The 18,693-nt window shown below is 36.4% G+C and overlaps 2 protein-coding genes across 2 annotated transcripts; one reads left to right on the top strand and one right to left on the bottom strand.

The window, feature by feature from the left end:
- The first annotated feature begins 5,165 nt into the window (after nucleotides 1-5,165).
- On the top strand, nucleotides 5,166-5,792 carry LOC126795487 (ras-related protein RABB1b-like). The gene has a single exon (XM_050522320.1). The coding sequence runs from the start codon at nucleotides 5,166-5,168 to the stop codon at nucleotides 5,790-5,792; it is 627 nt and encodes a 208-aa protein (XP_050378277.1).
- Nucleotides 5,793-10,611: 4,819 nt separating this feature from the next.
- On the bottom strand, nucleotides 10,612-12,505 carry LOC126793669 (homeobox-leucine zipper protein HAT4). The gene is made up of 4 exons (XM_050520264.1): nucleotides 12,277-12,505; nucleotides 11,718-12,025; nucleotides 11,514-11,593; nucleotides 10,612-11,404 (listed from the first exon to the last, which is right to left on the bottom strand). Exons 1-4 carry the CDS (start codon nucleotides 12,503-12,505, stop codon nucleotides 11,029-11,031), a joined length of 993 nt encoding a protein of 330 aa, XP_050376221.1. The 3' UTR covers nucleotides 10,612-11,028.
- Nucleotides 12,506-18,693: the final 6,188 nt, after the last annotated feature.

The raw sequence follows: 18,693 nt of genomic DNA, 5'->3' as shown, positions 1-18,693 counted from the left end.
ACAATTCTACCTTGAACGCAATCATTGCAAACTTTCAAAAAATTGAGTAATATCTTCGCACGTATGAAATGACAGTGTTCTAGCGTGTAAGCCGAATCATTTATTGTTGAAGTGTCTCATGTCATTTTTTCCCTGCGTAATTGTCTTGTATTTGATCGTAGATTTACTCCTGATGTCAATCTATTTGTGATCATGCATGTACTATATGTGTTTGATGTATCACTGAATACTCATTTGAAGGTCAATGTGTAACTAAAATTGATAAGTTATTTTTGAGTTTATTGCAGATTTCTATTTACCATCTTCAACGTAAAACTGTCACCAAATCATATTGCAAATTTTAAAATTTGTCTATGAGAAGTGGCGCATAAATATGACATAGTATAATTTTTATAAAAAAATCATGTAAAGAACAAATAAAGAGTTGCAAACTATAATTTGGAGCGAAATAGGAACATATTATGGAGCAGTTCACAACTGTGTCACTGAAAAAAGAATTGAATACTTTTAAGGGGTGATAACATATACCAATATGTGTAATTGATCATATTGAATTATTGATCAATGATATATGCATTTAAACACTCATCATCTTGCTTTGATTTAAAAAAAAACTCTAGTATAACTTCCATGCATATAATTTCAGAGCAACTAACAAATTAAAACCAACCGTTTTTCTACAGTTGGAAAGCTACCCAATTGGTGATATGCAATTAAACATTAGTTAATAGAGTGAATAAACTGACCCAATTAGAACAAACATCTCAATGGAGCCACAAACATATTAAATGACATCATGGAATGACCACTACTAAGACATGTTGTCATTGCTTCCTAGTATAGTACAATGCGATCTTATTGTTTTGATCCATTATAACTCAGTTTCCGATCTAACTTAATATGCAATAATGAGTTATGGCAGTTGCAAGTGGAAGCATTTTGGAAAGAAGTACAACATAGTTATTGTAGTCATTTGGAAAAGATAAATTGCAATACTAAAGAGAATAATCAAAGAACCAAACCAACATGGGTTAGGATCCAATCAAAGCTCTTCAGATCCATTCAAAGATTTTCTCTAATCCAAATATAACATATGAGAACTCAGTAAGTCACTGTAGGGCATTGTACTGTTACCAAAATCCATTATCTCTACATCAATTATAGAGATTTAGAGAAGACTCACCTGGTTTAAACCCCCTTATATAAATTCTCCAAGACTTGAAGGGGAAGAAAACACCGTCAATTGCGTGAATAAAACTTTGATATGAAATAAGCACAACTAGTTAAGCATGCCTTACCTTCTTATACCTCAAGTCTCCCTATTATAATTTCAGTCATGACCCCTCAATCACCAAAGACAGACCATGAGAAATCATGATTGATGGAATAATATTTTATCACATTCATAGCAAATTAGTTTCATACTAAACCAAATAGGCCTCATCATTTAGCCCGCGGATCCGAAAAGTCCGCGGAAGCCCGCAAGCCCAACGCGCTTTTACCCAGCCCGGCCCGCGAGAAAGCCTGCTTCCATGAGTAGAGAGCCGGGCTTAAATCAGAGATGTGAAACCCAGCCCGGCCCGTAAAAACCCGCCAAATAATAAAATATTATACATGCATATTTTATTAGGTTTAGAATAAAATTATCGCATTATGAAGCAAATATATGGAGGAAACTTCTCGGGATCGATCGACACTAGGCGATATGATCAGTATATATATTTAGTGACCTTGTAAAAATTCCATCCAATTCGGATCTCGTTTGACCGTCGGAATTTCAAGTAAACCAAAAACAACACTAATATGTCATAAGGGAAGACGCATTACCAAAATACGAACACCGAAAGTCGTTTGCATATCTGAAATCACCAAGGAAATCCATTTCGCCAAGCCCCGGTCAATGAGGATTTTAATATGTCAAAACGCATTTTTTTGTTGACCGTAGGTACAGACGGTTAAACCATATCCAAAACGGACAAAATTTTTACGGGTTCTCTAAATATATATACCGATCACATCGACTGGTGTCGATCGACCATATTTCGAACTGTAGTTATTGATCGCCGAAGCGTCTACTAATGTATCATAACCTTTATATTCAGTTTATAATAAAACTATCGCATTATGAAGCGACTATATGAAAGAAACTTATTGGGATCGATCGACGTCAGCCGATGTGATTGGTATATATATTAAGTGACCCTGTAAAAATTTCATCCAATTCGGATTTCGTTTGACCGTCGGAATTTTCGGTAAATCGAAAACACCACTAATATGCCCTAAGGGATGACCTTTTACAAATATGCGAATGTCGAAAGCTATTTGCATATATAAAATCACCTCATTTTTGTTACCTATCGTGCGCAGTCGAACTGAAGAAATCTATTTGGCAAAGCCCCGGTCAATAGGGTTTCAATATGGCAAAACGCCTCTTTTTTAGTTCACCGTTGGTACGAACGGTCAAACCATGTCCAAAATGGATGAAATTTTTACGGGTTCCCTAAATATATATACCGATCACATCTACTGGTGTCGGTCGACCATATTTCGAACTAGAGTTGTCGATTGCCAAAGTGTCCACTAATGGGTTTATAATAAAACTATCACATTATGAAGCGACTATATGAAGGAAACTTCTCGGAATCGATCGACACCATCCGATGTGATCAGTATATATATTTAATGATTATTTTAAAATTTCATCCAATTCGGATCTCATTTGATCGTCGGAATTTCCGGTAAAACCAAAAACAACACTAATATGCCCTAAGGGGACCCATTACCAAGATGCGAATGCGGAAAGCTGTTTACATATTTGAAATCACCTAATTTTTGTCACTGATCGTGCGTGGTCACAACGAGAAAAACCATTTGGCAAAGTCCCGGTCAATAGGGTTTTATTATGTGAAAACGCCTTTTTTTTGTTGAACGAAAATCTCGACGGTCAAACGAGGTCCGAATTTGATGAAATTTTTACATGGTCCCTAAATATATATATTTATCACATCTATTGGTGTCGATCGACAATATTTCGAAACTAGAATTTATTTGTGACTTTCTTTTAGAATGTTTTCTAATAATTCTTTTATTGTTTTAAACCCTTAAATTAGATTATTATATATTTTTTCTAATACAAACCCGCAAAGCCTGGCCCGGCGCGTTGACGAGCCCTAAAACCAAACAGGTCAAAAAATGAACAAAATCATAAAAACACTTTCATCAACTTATCGAAGTCAATAAAATCTCAATCAGAATGAAAATCTAATTCCCTACTTGATAACCCAATTATCATAACCAACGAACTCATTTCTATGTATCTAATTCACCAAAAAAACACATACACATTCTTCCCATAATTAATTCTTAAAATCTAAGATTACCTGAGAATTGGAATACATATGAAAACAAATTATCCAACTCCTTCACGTTGTACAAGAATTACACGTCTAAGATAATTTGACATCAACAAATCTGCAAACAGTTGGTCAATGCATGATAATTTGATCTTGATTTCGCTCTACCTCTCTTTTGTATGAATTGTGAATTGTAAATTGGGAGAGGGTAGTCTTCGTTTGAGATCGTGTGCCTGACGGTTTCCCTCATCTTCAGATCGTGCAATTCTTCTCTTCATGCCGCACGGTTCTAGACTTTCGTATTTATATTTCAAGAATTATTCTAGTATGTTATGGTAATAACCCCTTCTGATTTTCATTAAGTTTAGTGAACTTTGTATTTGCATGGGATAATTTGGGAATTTTAAAAAATTGGTGAAGTTGTTGACACCAAAAGAGCGCTTTCAATTATAGTAGCGGAGATGAAGCTCTATACGTCAATCACCATGGTTGGGCAAATAATCAAACCCTTGCTATGAATTTTTATTGCAAGCTTTTATATATATATATATATATATATATATATATATATATATATATATATATAATCAAACCCTTGCCTTTAAATCTTTTTTAGTTGATCAAAACTTGTTTGTCAATATTCGAATTAAAGGACTCCTCAACATTTGGGTTTCCTTTATAAATAATATAATTTATTCTTCTTGTTCAGTAAAATAAATAAATAAATAAATGAGTAATTTTATTTAGAATTGATTTGTAAAACATTATAATATAAATAATTTAGATAGAGTTAACCATAGTTAAAATGGCTGAGTATAAAAGACATATGACACGAACGTAGGTGGGAGAGGGTGAAAGTGATGAATAAAGGGTGTGGTGCAAATTTGTATCCGACAAACTATACATAAGTCCATGACAAAATTTTATTTTACAAAAAAACATAACCTATATATTCAGAGGCGGATGTATGTGGAAGGCTGTATGGGCTCAAGCCTAGACAAATTTATTTCCAATAGATAATATTTAAGTACTTAGGAGTAACTAAAGCACCTTTGGTTCAATTGGCTAGTTGTCTAGCACATGATATTCCTCGTCTTGGGTCCGAATCCATGTTAACTCAGTTTTAGATTGTCTTCTATTTTTTCCCATATATTATATTATTCTCCCTTTAATACTTTAACCACACAATCAAACACCTTGTCCTCCATTTCTTTTTTAATATATCATGCAATTTTTTTCTCCTTCTCATTTTCTTCATTTTCTTCTTTAGTTAATATATTTTGAACTATTGTTTTGCCAAATTTTCACTTTTCAATTAATTTCATTGAAATTCTAAAATGTTTTCTCATACACATTTCCTTAGTGTTTTTAATAGAATTTTCCTTTGATGAGTTTCTTATATATATACATTAAGAAATTGTAAAAAAAAATTACACTTATAACTAGTCTAGATCCTGGATCCGCCACTTTACATATTAGGACTTTTAAATAAGAACAACATGATGATAACTTTGGCCTATGCCGAGGCCCGCCTTGCTCAGTGTTTCTGTGTATGTTTTCAGCAGGAAAAGTCCATTTTCAAACAGTTTTCCAGTTCGTAGTTGGATTACGTTCCTAATCCTGACTGGATTTGTCCAAATTCAAACAGTTTTCCTATTCGTAGTTGGATTACGATCCTAATCCTGACTGGATTTGTAACGCAACATTCATACGCCTATAAATGCAAAAGTTCTTTAGTTAATTGATCATCTCCTACAACAACATTCTAATATCGAAAAAAAAAACCTCACTCCTCCCTAGCTCTTAAGAATCATGTCTGATGAATACGCCTACCACTTCAAGTACATCGTCGTTGGGGCCACGTCTGTAGGGAAATCGTCCCTTTTCTTGAGATTCATCAATAATAAGAAGTTTCAGCATGAGTATGATACCGCCATTAGCAAGGTCACAGTTGAGGGTACACCCGTTAAGCTCGAGATCAAGGACATTGGTGGAGAAAAAATGTGGACATCCCAAAAATATCTCAGCCGAAAGGTAGCTGGAGTGCTTCTGGTTTTCGACGTAACCAGAAGGGAGACATTTAATACTCTCTCGGTCTGGCTAAAGCATGTAGACTATATACGGAAGATGACTAACCTCACAATCATGCTCGTAGGAAACAAGTGTGATAGTCGAAAAAGGGATGTCCTTTCTTCCGAAGGGATGGAATTCGCTTTGCGGAATGGACTATTATACTCGGACACATCTTCAAAAACTGATGTTAACGTTGAGGAGGCTTTTATGAAAACTACTGTAAAGATTCTTCAAAATGTAAAAGAAAACGAAAGGCGTTCGACGGCATTACCTGAAAAGATAATTGGATTTGGATCAGACTACCCAAAGGACCAGCAGGTGTTGCTGCTCAATGGGGATGATGTTGCAGCTAATCAGAATAATTAAATAGCTGTGCTCGTACTCGATCATTCCTCTATCTAGAGACATGGTGAAGTATATTTCTAAGTGTTGTACAAACAATTGTATACTGAATACCGCTTTCTTCTTTATATTACATATGATCGATGTTTGAACAAATTTTTATTACTTAGACTTTTGTATATTATTCTTGTGTTTTTTTAGAGTGACTTTCTTTTATATTATTCTCGTTTAACACAAAACCAAAACTTTCAATTAAACCAATTAATCATCTCCTAAAAAAAGTAATATTCACATGGAAAAAGCTTCGTTCTTCCCGAGGCCGTGTGTCGAAGTCCTTCCTAGGGTTTCGTGGAGGCGGCGACGCTCTTGTTTTGACAGGGCGAAGCTAGCGGTAAACTAAGGCAACGACGCTCTCCCTCGGGCTGAGCACGATTATGGATCCCGGTTTAATACGTTGGTGGAGAGATTGAATATGTTTTCAGATTTTAAAGAACCTTGATTCGTGTTCTTGTCAAGTTTGTTCGTCAGTGTGGTAGTTGAAACCAGCGCTAGGTAATGTGTTGCCGAGCTTAGCCTGCATATCTGTTTTCGCCTTGGTGTTCAATTCCGGCCATAGTTGTATTTGATCCGCTCGAGTTGTCATCGCAGCCGCGCCGTTGTTGTGCCCTATCTGTCGTCCTTGTCTTGAGAACCAGGTCCACGACGCCAAAGGATTTCGAGTTAGGCGGCATCACCATGATCTAGCTTTTGCTTTTGCAATGGACCATCTCCCTGTTAGGCCATACGGCTGGTCCTAGGTGGGTGGTTGGGCTTAGGATCTGGCCTAATCGGATTGGGCCTTATGTCCCTTTTGTTTTCCATTTCCTTTGCTTCATCTGTTTCACTTAGGCTAAGCACGACTTAAACCACCCGCAGTCCTAGTTTGAAGTTGTTTGTGGAAAATTAGGGTTGTGAATCTCACATTGTTTGAATCTAGATTCTAGCTTTGTTAGGAAGTTCCTCCTTTTTTTTCTTTAAATTTCACTAACATTGAGAGTACGCAATTGATGCCCTGGGCTTGATGTGTTAGTGTTATGTGTCATTAAATTAGACTTAAGGGAGTTAAGCATAGTTAGTTTTTGCTTTAGTGTTTTCCATTTAGTTTCAAATATTTTCAAACTTTAATTTGTATAATAAGAGCGTTTTTACGCATTTAGCTTCCTAGTTTAGCATGTATAAGAGGTGGTCAGTCACCTCTTATATCTGACTATTGTGATCGTGGAATGCTTAATGCTAATTGAAGTTAATTCATTCCCCTAAAAAAACTATTATTTCAATTGAACTGAACTCTCTTCTATCTCAAGGAAAAAAGAACAGTGTTAACTGTCCATGAATGCATGCAAACCGTAAACTCTGATTCCAGAATAAATCTGAGAAACAGAGCCCCCTGAAAGCAGCATTTCCAACAACATCAAATCATTACCTTTTGAGGAATTCTCTGAAGAACATGAGAAGGGGATCTTTTGGACAAGCTAGGTGGTTGTGGACTCGGATAAGGAAACCGAAAGCGAGGGTGATGGCACTGAAGGTGGCTTTGCTTCTAAAGACATTGGAGAGAGCCCAAAGCCAAGTCCTAGGCCCTATCAACCTGTTTCTGCCAGTGTAAGCCATGGAGGATCGGACCTGATGGTTGAAAACAGTTGACCAGCTACCTATGAATGTTGGAGATCCGAATTATGATCCTCTCTTCCCCTTTGGATTTGGCCTCACAACAACAACAACCAAAGCCAACTAGGAAATCATTTTGCAACTCATCAAGAATTTAATAAATATAGATGAGCTAATAATGTCACTGATTTCAATCCTGTATTATAAAATAATAATATGATGTGGATAAGAACTTAAGAAGGCAGATGATCGAGTTCATAGCTGAATTCAGGGAGCAGATAAGGCTTCAGAGAGAACAGATTCGATCAGGAAATCGAGTGCTCATATACTAGTCAGATAAGTTGTAAAGATATTCCCGCGGTTCAGCCCCATTAGTGTTAAAACTGCAGGAAGGATGAAAAGTTGTTGTTGAAGTTTAGATTCATGGTTTTACGTTGAAATTGACTTGGTAAATTGTAGCTTTTATTTTGAATTATGATCATCATATGCATAACGTTACATTTCTTGTTAAGACTTTACCATCTTGTGATGGTTATCGAAATATTCTACCTAGTGTTTTTGAAAAAGAAAAGTGAAGCAACCACATCCTCTGTAATTACAAATTCAGGTAATAAAGGTGTACCTCAATATATTAACAGAAATTATTGAGCTCAAATCTTTTCAATGCAATGTGTTTGTGTACATTTGTGTGTGCTTAATTACCTGTTGGAGGACTTTACATATAGACTGTCGAACAAACACAAAGCAAATGTATCAGCCACTGAAACTTAATTTCTTCATTCCATGTCTACTTATTCTGATTAAAAATTTAAAATCCCTACTTCTTTTTCTTTGGAAGTGTCTGGTAATTGCATTCTTGCACTTTGTACATAATTCATATCACTGTAGATATTCACATAATCATAATCTAAAAGTGCAGATGATGGGCAACAAGCCAACAAATCCAGTACGAGTATTTTGAAAACGTAATCGTTGTTCAAGTCCAACTAAACAATAGGAGTCAAGCAGAGACATGGTAGCCAATATAACTGCTGAAGCTGGTCTAACATGTCTTGTATAATATATGTGCAAGCAGGATCATTATATATTGTGATACGTCATCTCATTAAAAATCTTCATATATCATCTACAGGTCAATTTTTTACGATTTGATACGTGTTTAAATTAAAGTAACGTTGATATTGGTAGTTTGGTGCTCGTTCCAGTTTGTTATGTTAATGAATTTCTTCATAACCCTATCGAGAGTGTAAACATATATTCTTCACGGAAAATAAAATTAATAAAATTAGTTCAATTAAATGAAACCCTAACCATGTCTAGCTTTCTGGATTTGCCAGTGTAGACACATGAAATTTAATAAAGTAAATCATCTTCATTAAATAATTAAAAATCGATCAAGAATCCGACAAAATTACACACGTGGCCCAAAAGTCAACAAAGTTGGTGCGGATCCAAACAAAACTCGTCTCAGCACATAAATGGATGATCGTAATTGAAGCTACGTGATTCCGACTTAAATCGAAAATTGAATGTTATTGACGAGTCAAAATGGTAATCGGACATTTAATTAAATTAATAAATTTCTTAATGGTTATAATTAAATCAATTATTTGAATCTGTTTAATTTAGTTATAAGAATAACTAATTTTAAATTAATCAGAAAATACATATTGATTTAATTATACAATTAAAGAAATTTATTATTTAGTGTCATTAAAATATTTTACAAAATATAAACCTTGACACTATAAATACCCCCTTCAACAGACTTGAGAAGAAGAGAGAAAATCACTTGAGCAAAATCACTCTCGACAAATCCCGAAGTCTCTCGAGTCCACAAAAAATCATCAAGCTGTCAAATTGATCGTTCTTCATCAAATTCAAATCCAAATTCAAGTCCACGAAGAATCATCAAGCTGCCAAATCGATCGTTCTTCATCAAGTCCAAATCTGAACTCAAGTCCACGAAGAATCATCAAGCTGCCAAATCGATCGTTCCTCATCAAGTCTAAATCCGAACTCAAGTCCACGAAGAATCATCAAGCGACCAAATCGATCGTTCTTTCATCAAATCCAAATCCAAACTCAAGTCCACGAAGAACCATCAAGCTGTCAAATCGATCGTTCTTCATCAAATTCAAATCCAAGTCAAAATCAAATTCTCAAGATCAAGTGCACGTGATCCTTCAGCCAAGTCATATACGGAGATAGAATCAAAATAGTTCACAAAGATTGTAACCCCGCGCTTGATTATAAATAAATCACATTTTTATTTGTACACGTGTTTGCATTCTTATTTGTTTTCATATTTGCGTTCTACAGCCAGTATTACGGTCCGATCGATCTGGTATCAGCTGGTACTTAAAGTACGTACGTAAGAATGCAATTATCAGTACTCTTTGGACTCTTGGTTCCGAACTCCGAAGTTATATATATCCATATCTTATTGTCTTTGCATATTTGCATAACCAACATAAGTGACAAGGTTAATCGTTAATGGTAACTGAAAAATTATAACCAAGCAGTAACTTTACAAACCCCGGGGTTAGTGCTACAGAGTACGACTATGAAAAAAATGCAAAGTAGAAAGGATTTAAGTTTTTTTTTTTTTTTAGCTATGGGAAGTATTGATTCTTCTGTTTGTAACTTTTCTTTCAGTTCTCAATTATCTGCTCAGGAAGTAGAGCAAGAGAAATTGGGCTTCAAGAACTCGAATTTCAAAGATTACTATAATAATATCCCAAGAATGAGCCCAATTTACTGGCTTTTTCTTTACACCATAAATCATTGAGCATATTTCTTTAGTACCAACTAAACCAAAATATGTTATGGAGTATGAACCACTCCAGCTACCTTAGTGACTAGCAATCTAAGGCAAGCAAATAATTAGCTGATTGAAAAGTGATCCAATATCAAACCCCAAATTTAAGAGTTTTGACATTCTTGACAAGAGAAAGCAACAAACATTTAGGGAACAAGTTTTTAGTCAAAACCCTCAAAAAAACCCCTAGAACTAGGATCCGCACCACTATAACTAGAAATACAACTTCTGGGTCCATCTTGATCTTAATATTCAAACTCCGAAATCCCACAAGGTAAGTCACCACCAAATCCCTAATCCCACAAATTCGGGGTTCTTTCTTCAAAAACATTAAACAAAAGGGACAATAAGAGAGAGATCCTATCATAATCATGATTAATTTAAACACAAGTTCCTTTCTTTTTAACATTTGTTAAAATCAAATTATAATTAGACATTAACACTTTACATCAAAAGTCCTCCTCTTCTTCCCCTTCCCTTTTCCCCTACAAATTGTTTCTGAAAAAAGGCAGGGGAAGAAATATTAGTAGCACCACCAAACCCTAATCTACAAAGCACAGAGGAAGAAGCCAGATCATGAGAATGATGGATGAATTACTAGAAAACACATAAGACCCACCAAATCACATATTCTAACCACCATATCTTAGAGAACCAGACCTAAACTTGGAGCTGAGGCTACATATAAGAATCCGTACGCTATTACAACCCGCTTCTTTTTTGCATCATAGTCCGTACGGAGACACGTCCGACCTACTAATATGACTGAAATACCCTCAGCCGAGCTCCGGATCACAGCCGAGTGGCACGGAAGGCTTCGAACGGCCGCGGTTGTTGTTGCGGGATGGCGGCGGCGGCCCAAGGGCCGGCGGCGGGGATGGCCCGCGGGTGGTGGACGGGCACCATCGGGTGGTGGTGGGGGTGATGGTGGGCCCGGGGATCGACGGTGGCGGAGGGTGAGATGGAGTTGGGTGGGACCGCGACACGCTCACACGAGGGGCACATGGTGAGGGTGGTTGGTGGGGTCATCTGCATGTAGAACTGTGGGGAGAGTTTCAGTGCTCTCAGCTCCTGAACTTCTTTCTGCAGCCGCCGGTTCTCCTCCGTCAGATTCTCGCAGCACCTCTTTAGGAACTCACAGTCCACCTCCGTCTGCTTCAACTTAGTCCTGCAAACCACAACGCAACCCAAGTAAATAACCATAATCCAAAAAGGGTAAAATGTCCATCAAAAATTAAAACCCAAAATACTAATGAGACAAGGAAGAAATAGCTCACCTTGCCCTTCTGTTCTGAAACCAGACCTCCACCTGTCTAGGCCTGAGCCCCAGCTGCTTGGCCAAAGCCAGCTTTTGCTTCTGCATCAACAAAGACAAAACCATATATGTCAGAACCAAAAGAGAAACTTCCTCTCATAATTAGCCAAAAAAAAAACACCCCCAACGTCAGATTTTAGCTCTTTCTCCAGTTTTCTACACTTACAGGGTTGAGAGTGTTGTGCTCCTTAAAGCTCTCTTCGAGGATGGCCGACTGGTCCTTGGAGAGCCTGAGCTTCTTTCTCGAGGTCTCGCCGTCCTCTTCATCGCTCATGCCTCGCGAGCCGTCTCTGTCGAGGTCGAGATCGAGATCTTCACCATTGGCCTCTCTCTCGCTTCGTTTCCCGCTCACGCTCGATACAGTGCTGTTCGGCGACGACACGTCGTCACAGTCGCCTGTTGAGGGGAGGCGGTTCACGTCGATGCCCCGGAGAAAAGACCGGGCCGCGGCGCGACACGTGTCCGTGTTCCGATCTGCATGTTTGGATCAAGATGCATTAGTGACGAAAATAAATAACGGGTTTTGAATTCGGAAGTGTAACAAATCAAGGGTCCGGTTTTAAATTGATCGAAAGTCGCACAGATCTGAAAGAACTGAGAAAAAGGAAAAGGGGGAAAGATGAGCAGAGAAAACCGATGAAAAGGGGTGAAAGAAAGCCAGATCTAAAAAAGGAAGCCATGCAAATACATAAAAGTGATGGGGAAACTCCATAGGATGTAGAAACCTGAAGAAGCAAAGGCATCAGTCCAAGAGGGCTTTTGGGGATTGAACCCAGAATGAGGAGGAGAAGATGAAGTTGGGACCAAAGAGGGCATGAGATTGAGCTGAATGGGGTTGTTGTTGTTGTTGTTGTTGTTGTTGTTGTTGTTGTTGTTGTTGTTGGGATGGTGATTCTGGTGAGGGAAAGCACTCAAGCTGAGACTGAGACCCAAATCTTCTCTTTCAACCATCATGGTTTTTTCTCTGCCAAAGAAAAACTCTCAGAGCTTAGTTGCTTGATTTGTATGAGCTTCTTGTTTGCTTTGGGAGAAAAAAGAAGAGAAAGGAAGAGAGGAGGGGATAGAGATGTTTTGGTTTTGGAGAAGAGTGGTGGGGATGTTGAATGGGTTTTATAGAAACTGAGGAGATGGGTGTGGAAGTTCAATCATGACTAAGGTGTCAGGGAAGGAAGCCCAATTATCTCAATCATGGCACTTGTAGTCTACCTCCCCTCTCTCTCTCTCTCTCTCTCTCTCTCTCTCCTCTCTCTCTCTCTCTCTCTCTCTCTCTCTCTCTCTCTCTCTCTAATACCTTCATTTAACCATGGTAAATTAAAAAAACTGGATTAAAGGGCCACCTTTTTACCTGGGTTTGGGAAACATTACGGTAAATTGGGCACTAACTAGGGTCTGACCCTTGACCGTGGCAAAATCAATAACAGGTATAATTATAGGTTACTGATTGGTATCAGAATTAATTATTTGGGGTAAATTCTACTAACAGTAGCTCAATTATTATTCATTATAATTTTTGATATTTAATATTTAAAAATTATTGTATTGGTAACTCAAGTTTTTATTTCAGGTTAATTTTAGTTCATTCCATCAATTAACACCGTTAGTAGCTTTATTCTCACCAATTTTTAAATATATTTTTGTCACTTTATTTCCCACTTATTTATCTTAGTTTATAGCCAGCATTTCTACCATTCAAATAAATTGTTATATATGAATTTTCTTTTGTTTTTGAAACATTTAAATGTCTATGATAGAGTTTTTGAGCATATGATTATAACAATATGGTTATTAGTTGATGACATATATAATATAAAATATATGATGGTTTATTTTGTAATTACGAACTTTAGCTTGTTTGTAATAGTTATGCAAAATGAAGTAAAATTATTAATTTAATAATAAAATGATATGAATTAATCAACTTTTTTAATACAAGTTGAAATTGGAGGTAAATGAAGTGACAAAAATGCCCCTAAATTGGTGGGAGATGAAACCACTAACGCTGTTAATTGACTGAATGAACTAAAATTAGGCTCAAATAAAAATTTCATGTACTAATGAGATAGTTTTCAAATATAGTGTACAAATGTAATAGTTTTCAAATATAAATTATTAAAAGATCGAATGACCAATAATTATGGTACTGTTTTGTGAATTCTCTCTAATTATTTGATTTTGACATATGAGTTGGGAAACCTAATTTTTATAACCTTCTCATGGAAACTGAAATTTAAAAAAAAAATCAGTTTTTCACAATTAATGTTTTCGATAACGTTGTGATCTCATTTACTATGGATCTGGACTTAAAATCATCAAACAACCCTAAATTAAGAAATTTTCATAATTGGTAAAAATTGTCAACTAGGTTTTAATTGGCATAAGTTTACACATGTTTATCATTCATAATTCGACTGAATAAATCGGGTATGAATCGCATAATACGTAATGCATTCAATTATCGATGCGATGCAGGTTTAGTTACTATTTACAATGCATGGTTGGAATAGGGAAGAAACCCTACATAAATTTTAGATAATAAAAACAATTATAAGAGTATCTCCAAAAGCTTTTCTTTAATTTCTTTATGGTGCGGCTATTGTCACCCCACCACAGTCCACTTTGTTAACCTCACATTTTCTCTCTTCACCACACCTATATCTTTTACTATTTTCAAATTACTTTATTCACCCAATTATAATACTTAAATTGCCAATTTTTCAATAACTCAACATAATTTCTTCAATTTTAAGTTTGGTTTGTTCACCCTACATACTCTTCTTACATTACACAATTTTTTTTTCAATTTTAAACCTACTTTGTTCATATTTTATTTCAGATTTATTTTGACAATCTCTATTAAGAAAAAAACTTGCAATTACTACCACATATAACTAGGTTTTGTAAATATAAAATGGGCTCACGTAGTGTAGTATTCTCTTTTGTACGTATATCAATAGTATAATTTAGTTAAAGTTCAAAATAGCCAAGAAAACAAATTCAATCACATAAAAGTCCAAATCCTAACAAAAAAATAAAAACACATTCTTCAATTTCACAATATTGCATAAGTATAAAGTTGTGGGGTGAAATAAACAAAAATGAATTACAAATTTAATAACTTATTGTATATTACAGTAATTTTAACACATTCTTAAAAAAACACATTCATTAGTTTCAATTTTAACTATTTAATAAATGTGTGTTTTGTGAAATAATCACAAATAAATTACAAATTTAATAACTTATTATCTATTACAGTAATTTTACATCATGGTATTACAATCTTTCAATAAGTCAATAGGTTGTGGGGTGAACAGAGTGCACTGTAAGGTGGTAATAACGACATATTTTCTTTATTATGGAGAAGAAAAATTCAAAATTTCCATAATTTTTCAACATCAATTTCAACAATTTATATATACGGCTGACCTGTACATTTATTATTATATTAAAATATTATACAATTAAAGCAATTTTATTACTATTTTCTAGATTCATAGCTAATTTCATATTTTATGCATTTATTACTATCTTTTGCATTTATTTTTTCTATTCTAGTCCAATAGATTTTGAGAGTTTGTGGTTATTGTGTGTTAGAATGTGTGAGAATTTATTACTTATACTATAAAAAGAATTTTGCAAATTACTGTAAAATTAGATAATCAACTATAAAATTCTCTTTTATCTATTTCTCTATTTTAAAGAATGTGATGCATAAGCTATTGGAGTGGAAAAAATTTAATAATCTCCAAAATTTCTCTTTTTCTCTAAAATACATAATTTATTGGAGATGCTCTAAAGATCATTAGCTAGTAGGTCAAATTCTCTTGGTCATAGTTATTATTCTCTTTTGAAATTAAGAAATTGATATACTGATAGCCAAATTAATATGATATTTCGTCGGATAATATTGTGATAGTAGCCACGGAAGAGTTTATATCCTTTGTTCTTACTGAGCTCCTTATTTTTGTTAATGAAGAATGCTCATGTGACATATCAATCGCTCAAAGTATGATTTAAAAAAAAAATTGTCGTGCACTCAATCAGTTAAAATTATTAATAACAAGTAACATCATGGTTTCAAAGCTTGTAAAATGACTAGTTTGAAACGTCATTGCTCACGTATCTGTATGTCTGCACTTCTCTTTATGTTTGTAACATCGAAAAACTCACATGGTTTGTTATCACATACACTGAATTTAACGTAAGACTATGCAGACACGTGTGAGTCATAAATAAACATGTCAATAAGCATGTGTTCTTACTCACTCGAGTGCAACAACTAAAACGTTAAACTTTGTGATTCAGTTATGAATTTCTTTACAATCGTTTACTAATCTAATTACTCTTTCCGTTACACCTTTTTAAACAAAAATTACAAAGAAAAGAACACATTATGAGATCAAGTTAAATTTGTAAGCATTGAACAATGGAAATATCGTATATGTTGAAATGTAAAGGTAAAACCACTAAAACCAAAAGTATGTCGTGGACCAAATTTACATTATCTTACATTCTTACTTACGAAAGAGAGATTTACCACTTAACTAGTAACTTTGATGGAGGGAATTATCAGGAATACTAGAACCCCCAAAATTTTATCAACGCAACGCGGGCAACCGAGTAGGTCATGTAGCCGCCCCGTATATATACATAAAGGTGATGGAGCTCGCCTAAAGTCTATACCGATGCACATCACAATCGTATCCCACGCCATTAATTACCACACGCGACCCACACCGAAATCAATGCGGTAAAAAAATCACACGGCTGGAAACACCTTCGCACCTCGGTGTGTGGGGCCCGCAACCAACATATGCAAACCATCAAATCAGGTGGAACGGATGGCCATGATTGGCGGCAAAACAGACAGATAAGCTTCTGGTTCTTCCTTGTGGCGCCCTTCTCCCATCGTGGTCTTTATCTTTTCTTTTTCACTTTTTTTTCCTTTCCTCTGGATTCATGGCCTATCTTTTCCAATCCTTTGTTTTATGTCCCATGCGATTCCCACGAGGGCAGTGGGGATCGGGGCGAGCGGCTGGGCTCTTTTGGGTCTCGGCCAAAACCGTCGCTTTCTCAACCTTTTATTCCGGTTCAAAGTTCCAACTTTTAAACCGGTGCGTTTGGTTCTCTTTACTGTTGGCCACGCTCAATTGAGATTGGGGGTTAAAAACTTAGAAATTACTCAATTAGAGATTGTCAAGTAGACCTTGTTCTTGCGAGAATTCTTACTCAGAAGAAAGTATAGTGGGGCATCTTGCTTTTCATAGAGAAATTTCTAGCTACCACCGGCGAGAGCGAGCCTGGTGGAATGGACAGATTTGAGTGCCCGAGCTGAGGCTATAACCATGCGGCGGATGTAGCTATGTAGAATGTAGTAATGTAGATTACATGTTGTTCACTTGTTTGTGGTAGACAACATGTTGGCGGTGATTAACCTTTGTGATTACTTTGTCCCAACAGCACCTCGGTTGGTTAGAATCCGGCTGAAATAAATTGATTGGATTAAATCTCCAACAATTATTGATGCTAAGTAAATTAAGCGTTTAAGAACGATCGATCGAAACGTGTTTAGCCTTAGGGATACTGTATTTGTTTTACAACAGTTAATGTGTTACAACCACTATGTTCAACTCACAACAGTTCACTTATTATATGAGACTTATGCTACTGAATGGTATTAAGTCTTTGGGATATCGTATTGATTATAAAATGCAGTATTGGTTATAATTTTTACATTACGCATCCATTAAGAATCTACAAAGGCGGTAAGTTTACAGCATCATTTCATATCATCACATGATCCTATCAGTAAAAATGTCATGTGTGCCGTCCAGCAGATTGGAAAGGGTTAAATCCTATAAATAAAGTTACAGTAACTTTGAGCTTTTACAGCGGAACCAAAAAAAGAGAAAGAAAGGAGAGACAGACAGGGAAAGGAACTGGGGCAGAGGAGAGTGGAGGTTCACGTGGGGGGGAGAGAGGGAGGAGTTTGAAAATGAAGGGAAAGCGTGTACGAATTTCTGAGAGAAACCATCCGACTCTCGTTGGCCCCTTGGGCCTCAAGGCACGTGCTCTCCCACGCTCTTCCTTCCCCCTTGATGGGCCGCACTTGTGAAACCCCACACACCACCACAGTCGTGCGTGTCAACTTGTCCCTCCACTTCCCGACACCCTCCTCATCACAATCATTTGAACTCATCACTTCCCGTCTCCACTCTCGCCTCCTCATGGGCGTGTAGCGCACTTCCAGGCTGCTGGGGGGTTTAGGAATCGCGTGAGGGTCACTGTCCATTGAATCGATTGGGATATTGGAGGTTCTGTATCTCCATCTCCCAGGTGTTGATTTAGGCAAGTTGGAGGTGATGAGTAGCCAGCCCTGCCGAAATGACAAATATGTCCTGAGATAATGAGCCAATCATTTATTCTTTTAAGAAAAATATCAGCCAATCATTTATTTCATTTTCCACCCTATTTCTTCCGTTTATTTTTAGCAACTTGGTCTAATCATTTGATAGGGAAGTACAATAATACAAGAATCTATAGATAATCGACTCTGCCTTAATTGTAAACCACGCGAACCGAACTAGGGTGTACATACAATGCTAGTTTTAATATTTTTATGTTTCATTGAGATGGAGATGTACTATATTCCAATGTCAAATAAAATAATCCGATACTTCAAGAATTAAATTCTAAGAATCGTCCAAAATTAACAAATTTTCGAATTCTTTTACTTATTTGAGGGAGGGCGAGTCTCTTTTACTTCTGCTGCAAGGGCAGCTACTATCTCACCAAATGTCTTCGCAGTTGGACGTCTTCTATCTAATAAGCGCCGTCGTCCGGAGGCCAAAGCGGTCATGAGGACTCCAGTCTCGGTCTGGTAACTAAGGAATAAGGATTGCCTGCAGATGCGAGAAGTTGGGAACTGTTTTGTTTCACAGTTCACCAGAGAAGCGGACCGAAAGCAACTCCTCTCCGATGGCCCTTGGTTCAATGGACAGTCCTTGTTCATCATGGCACCTTACGACGGCCTTACAGACGTGAACTCTGTGGTCTGCGATTCTTTTTTGGTTTCGGTGGAGAGCTTAGGTCTTCCACCTAAGCTTTTCACAAATGAAGACGTCAAACTTGTGGGTTATCAA

The sequence above is a fragment of the Argentina anserina genome, chromosome 5 (genome assembly GCF_933775445.1).
Source record: "Argentina anserina chromosome 5, drPotAnse1.1, whole genome shotgun sequence".
NCBI classification, from domain to species: Eukaryota; Viridiplantae; Streptophyta; class Magnoliopsida; order Rosales; family Rosaceae; genus Argentina; species Argentina anserina.
Note: the sequence above shows the minus strand (reverse complement) of the source record. Positions and strands in the feature narration are given on the sequence as shown.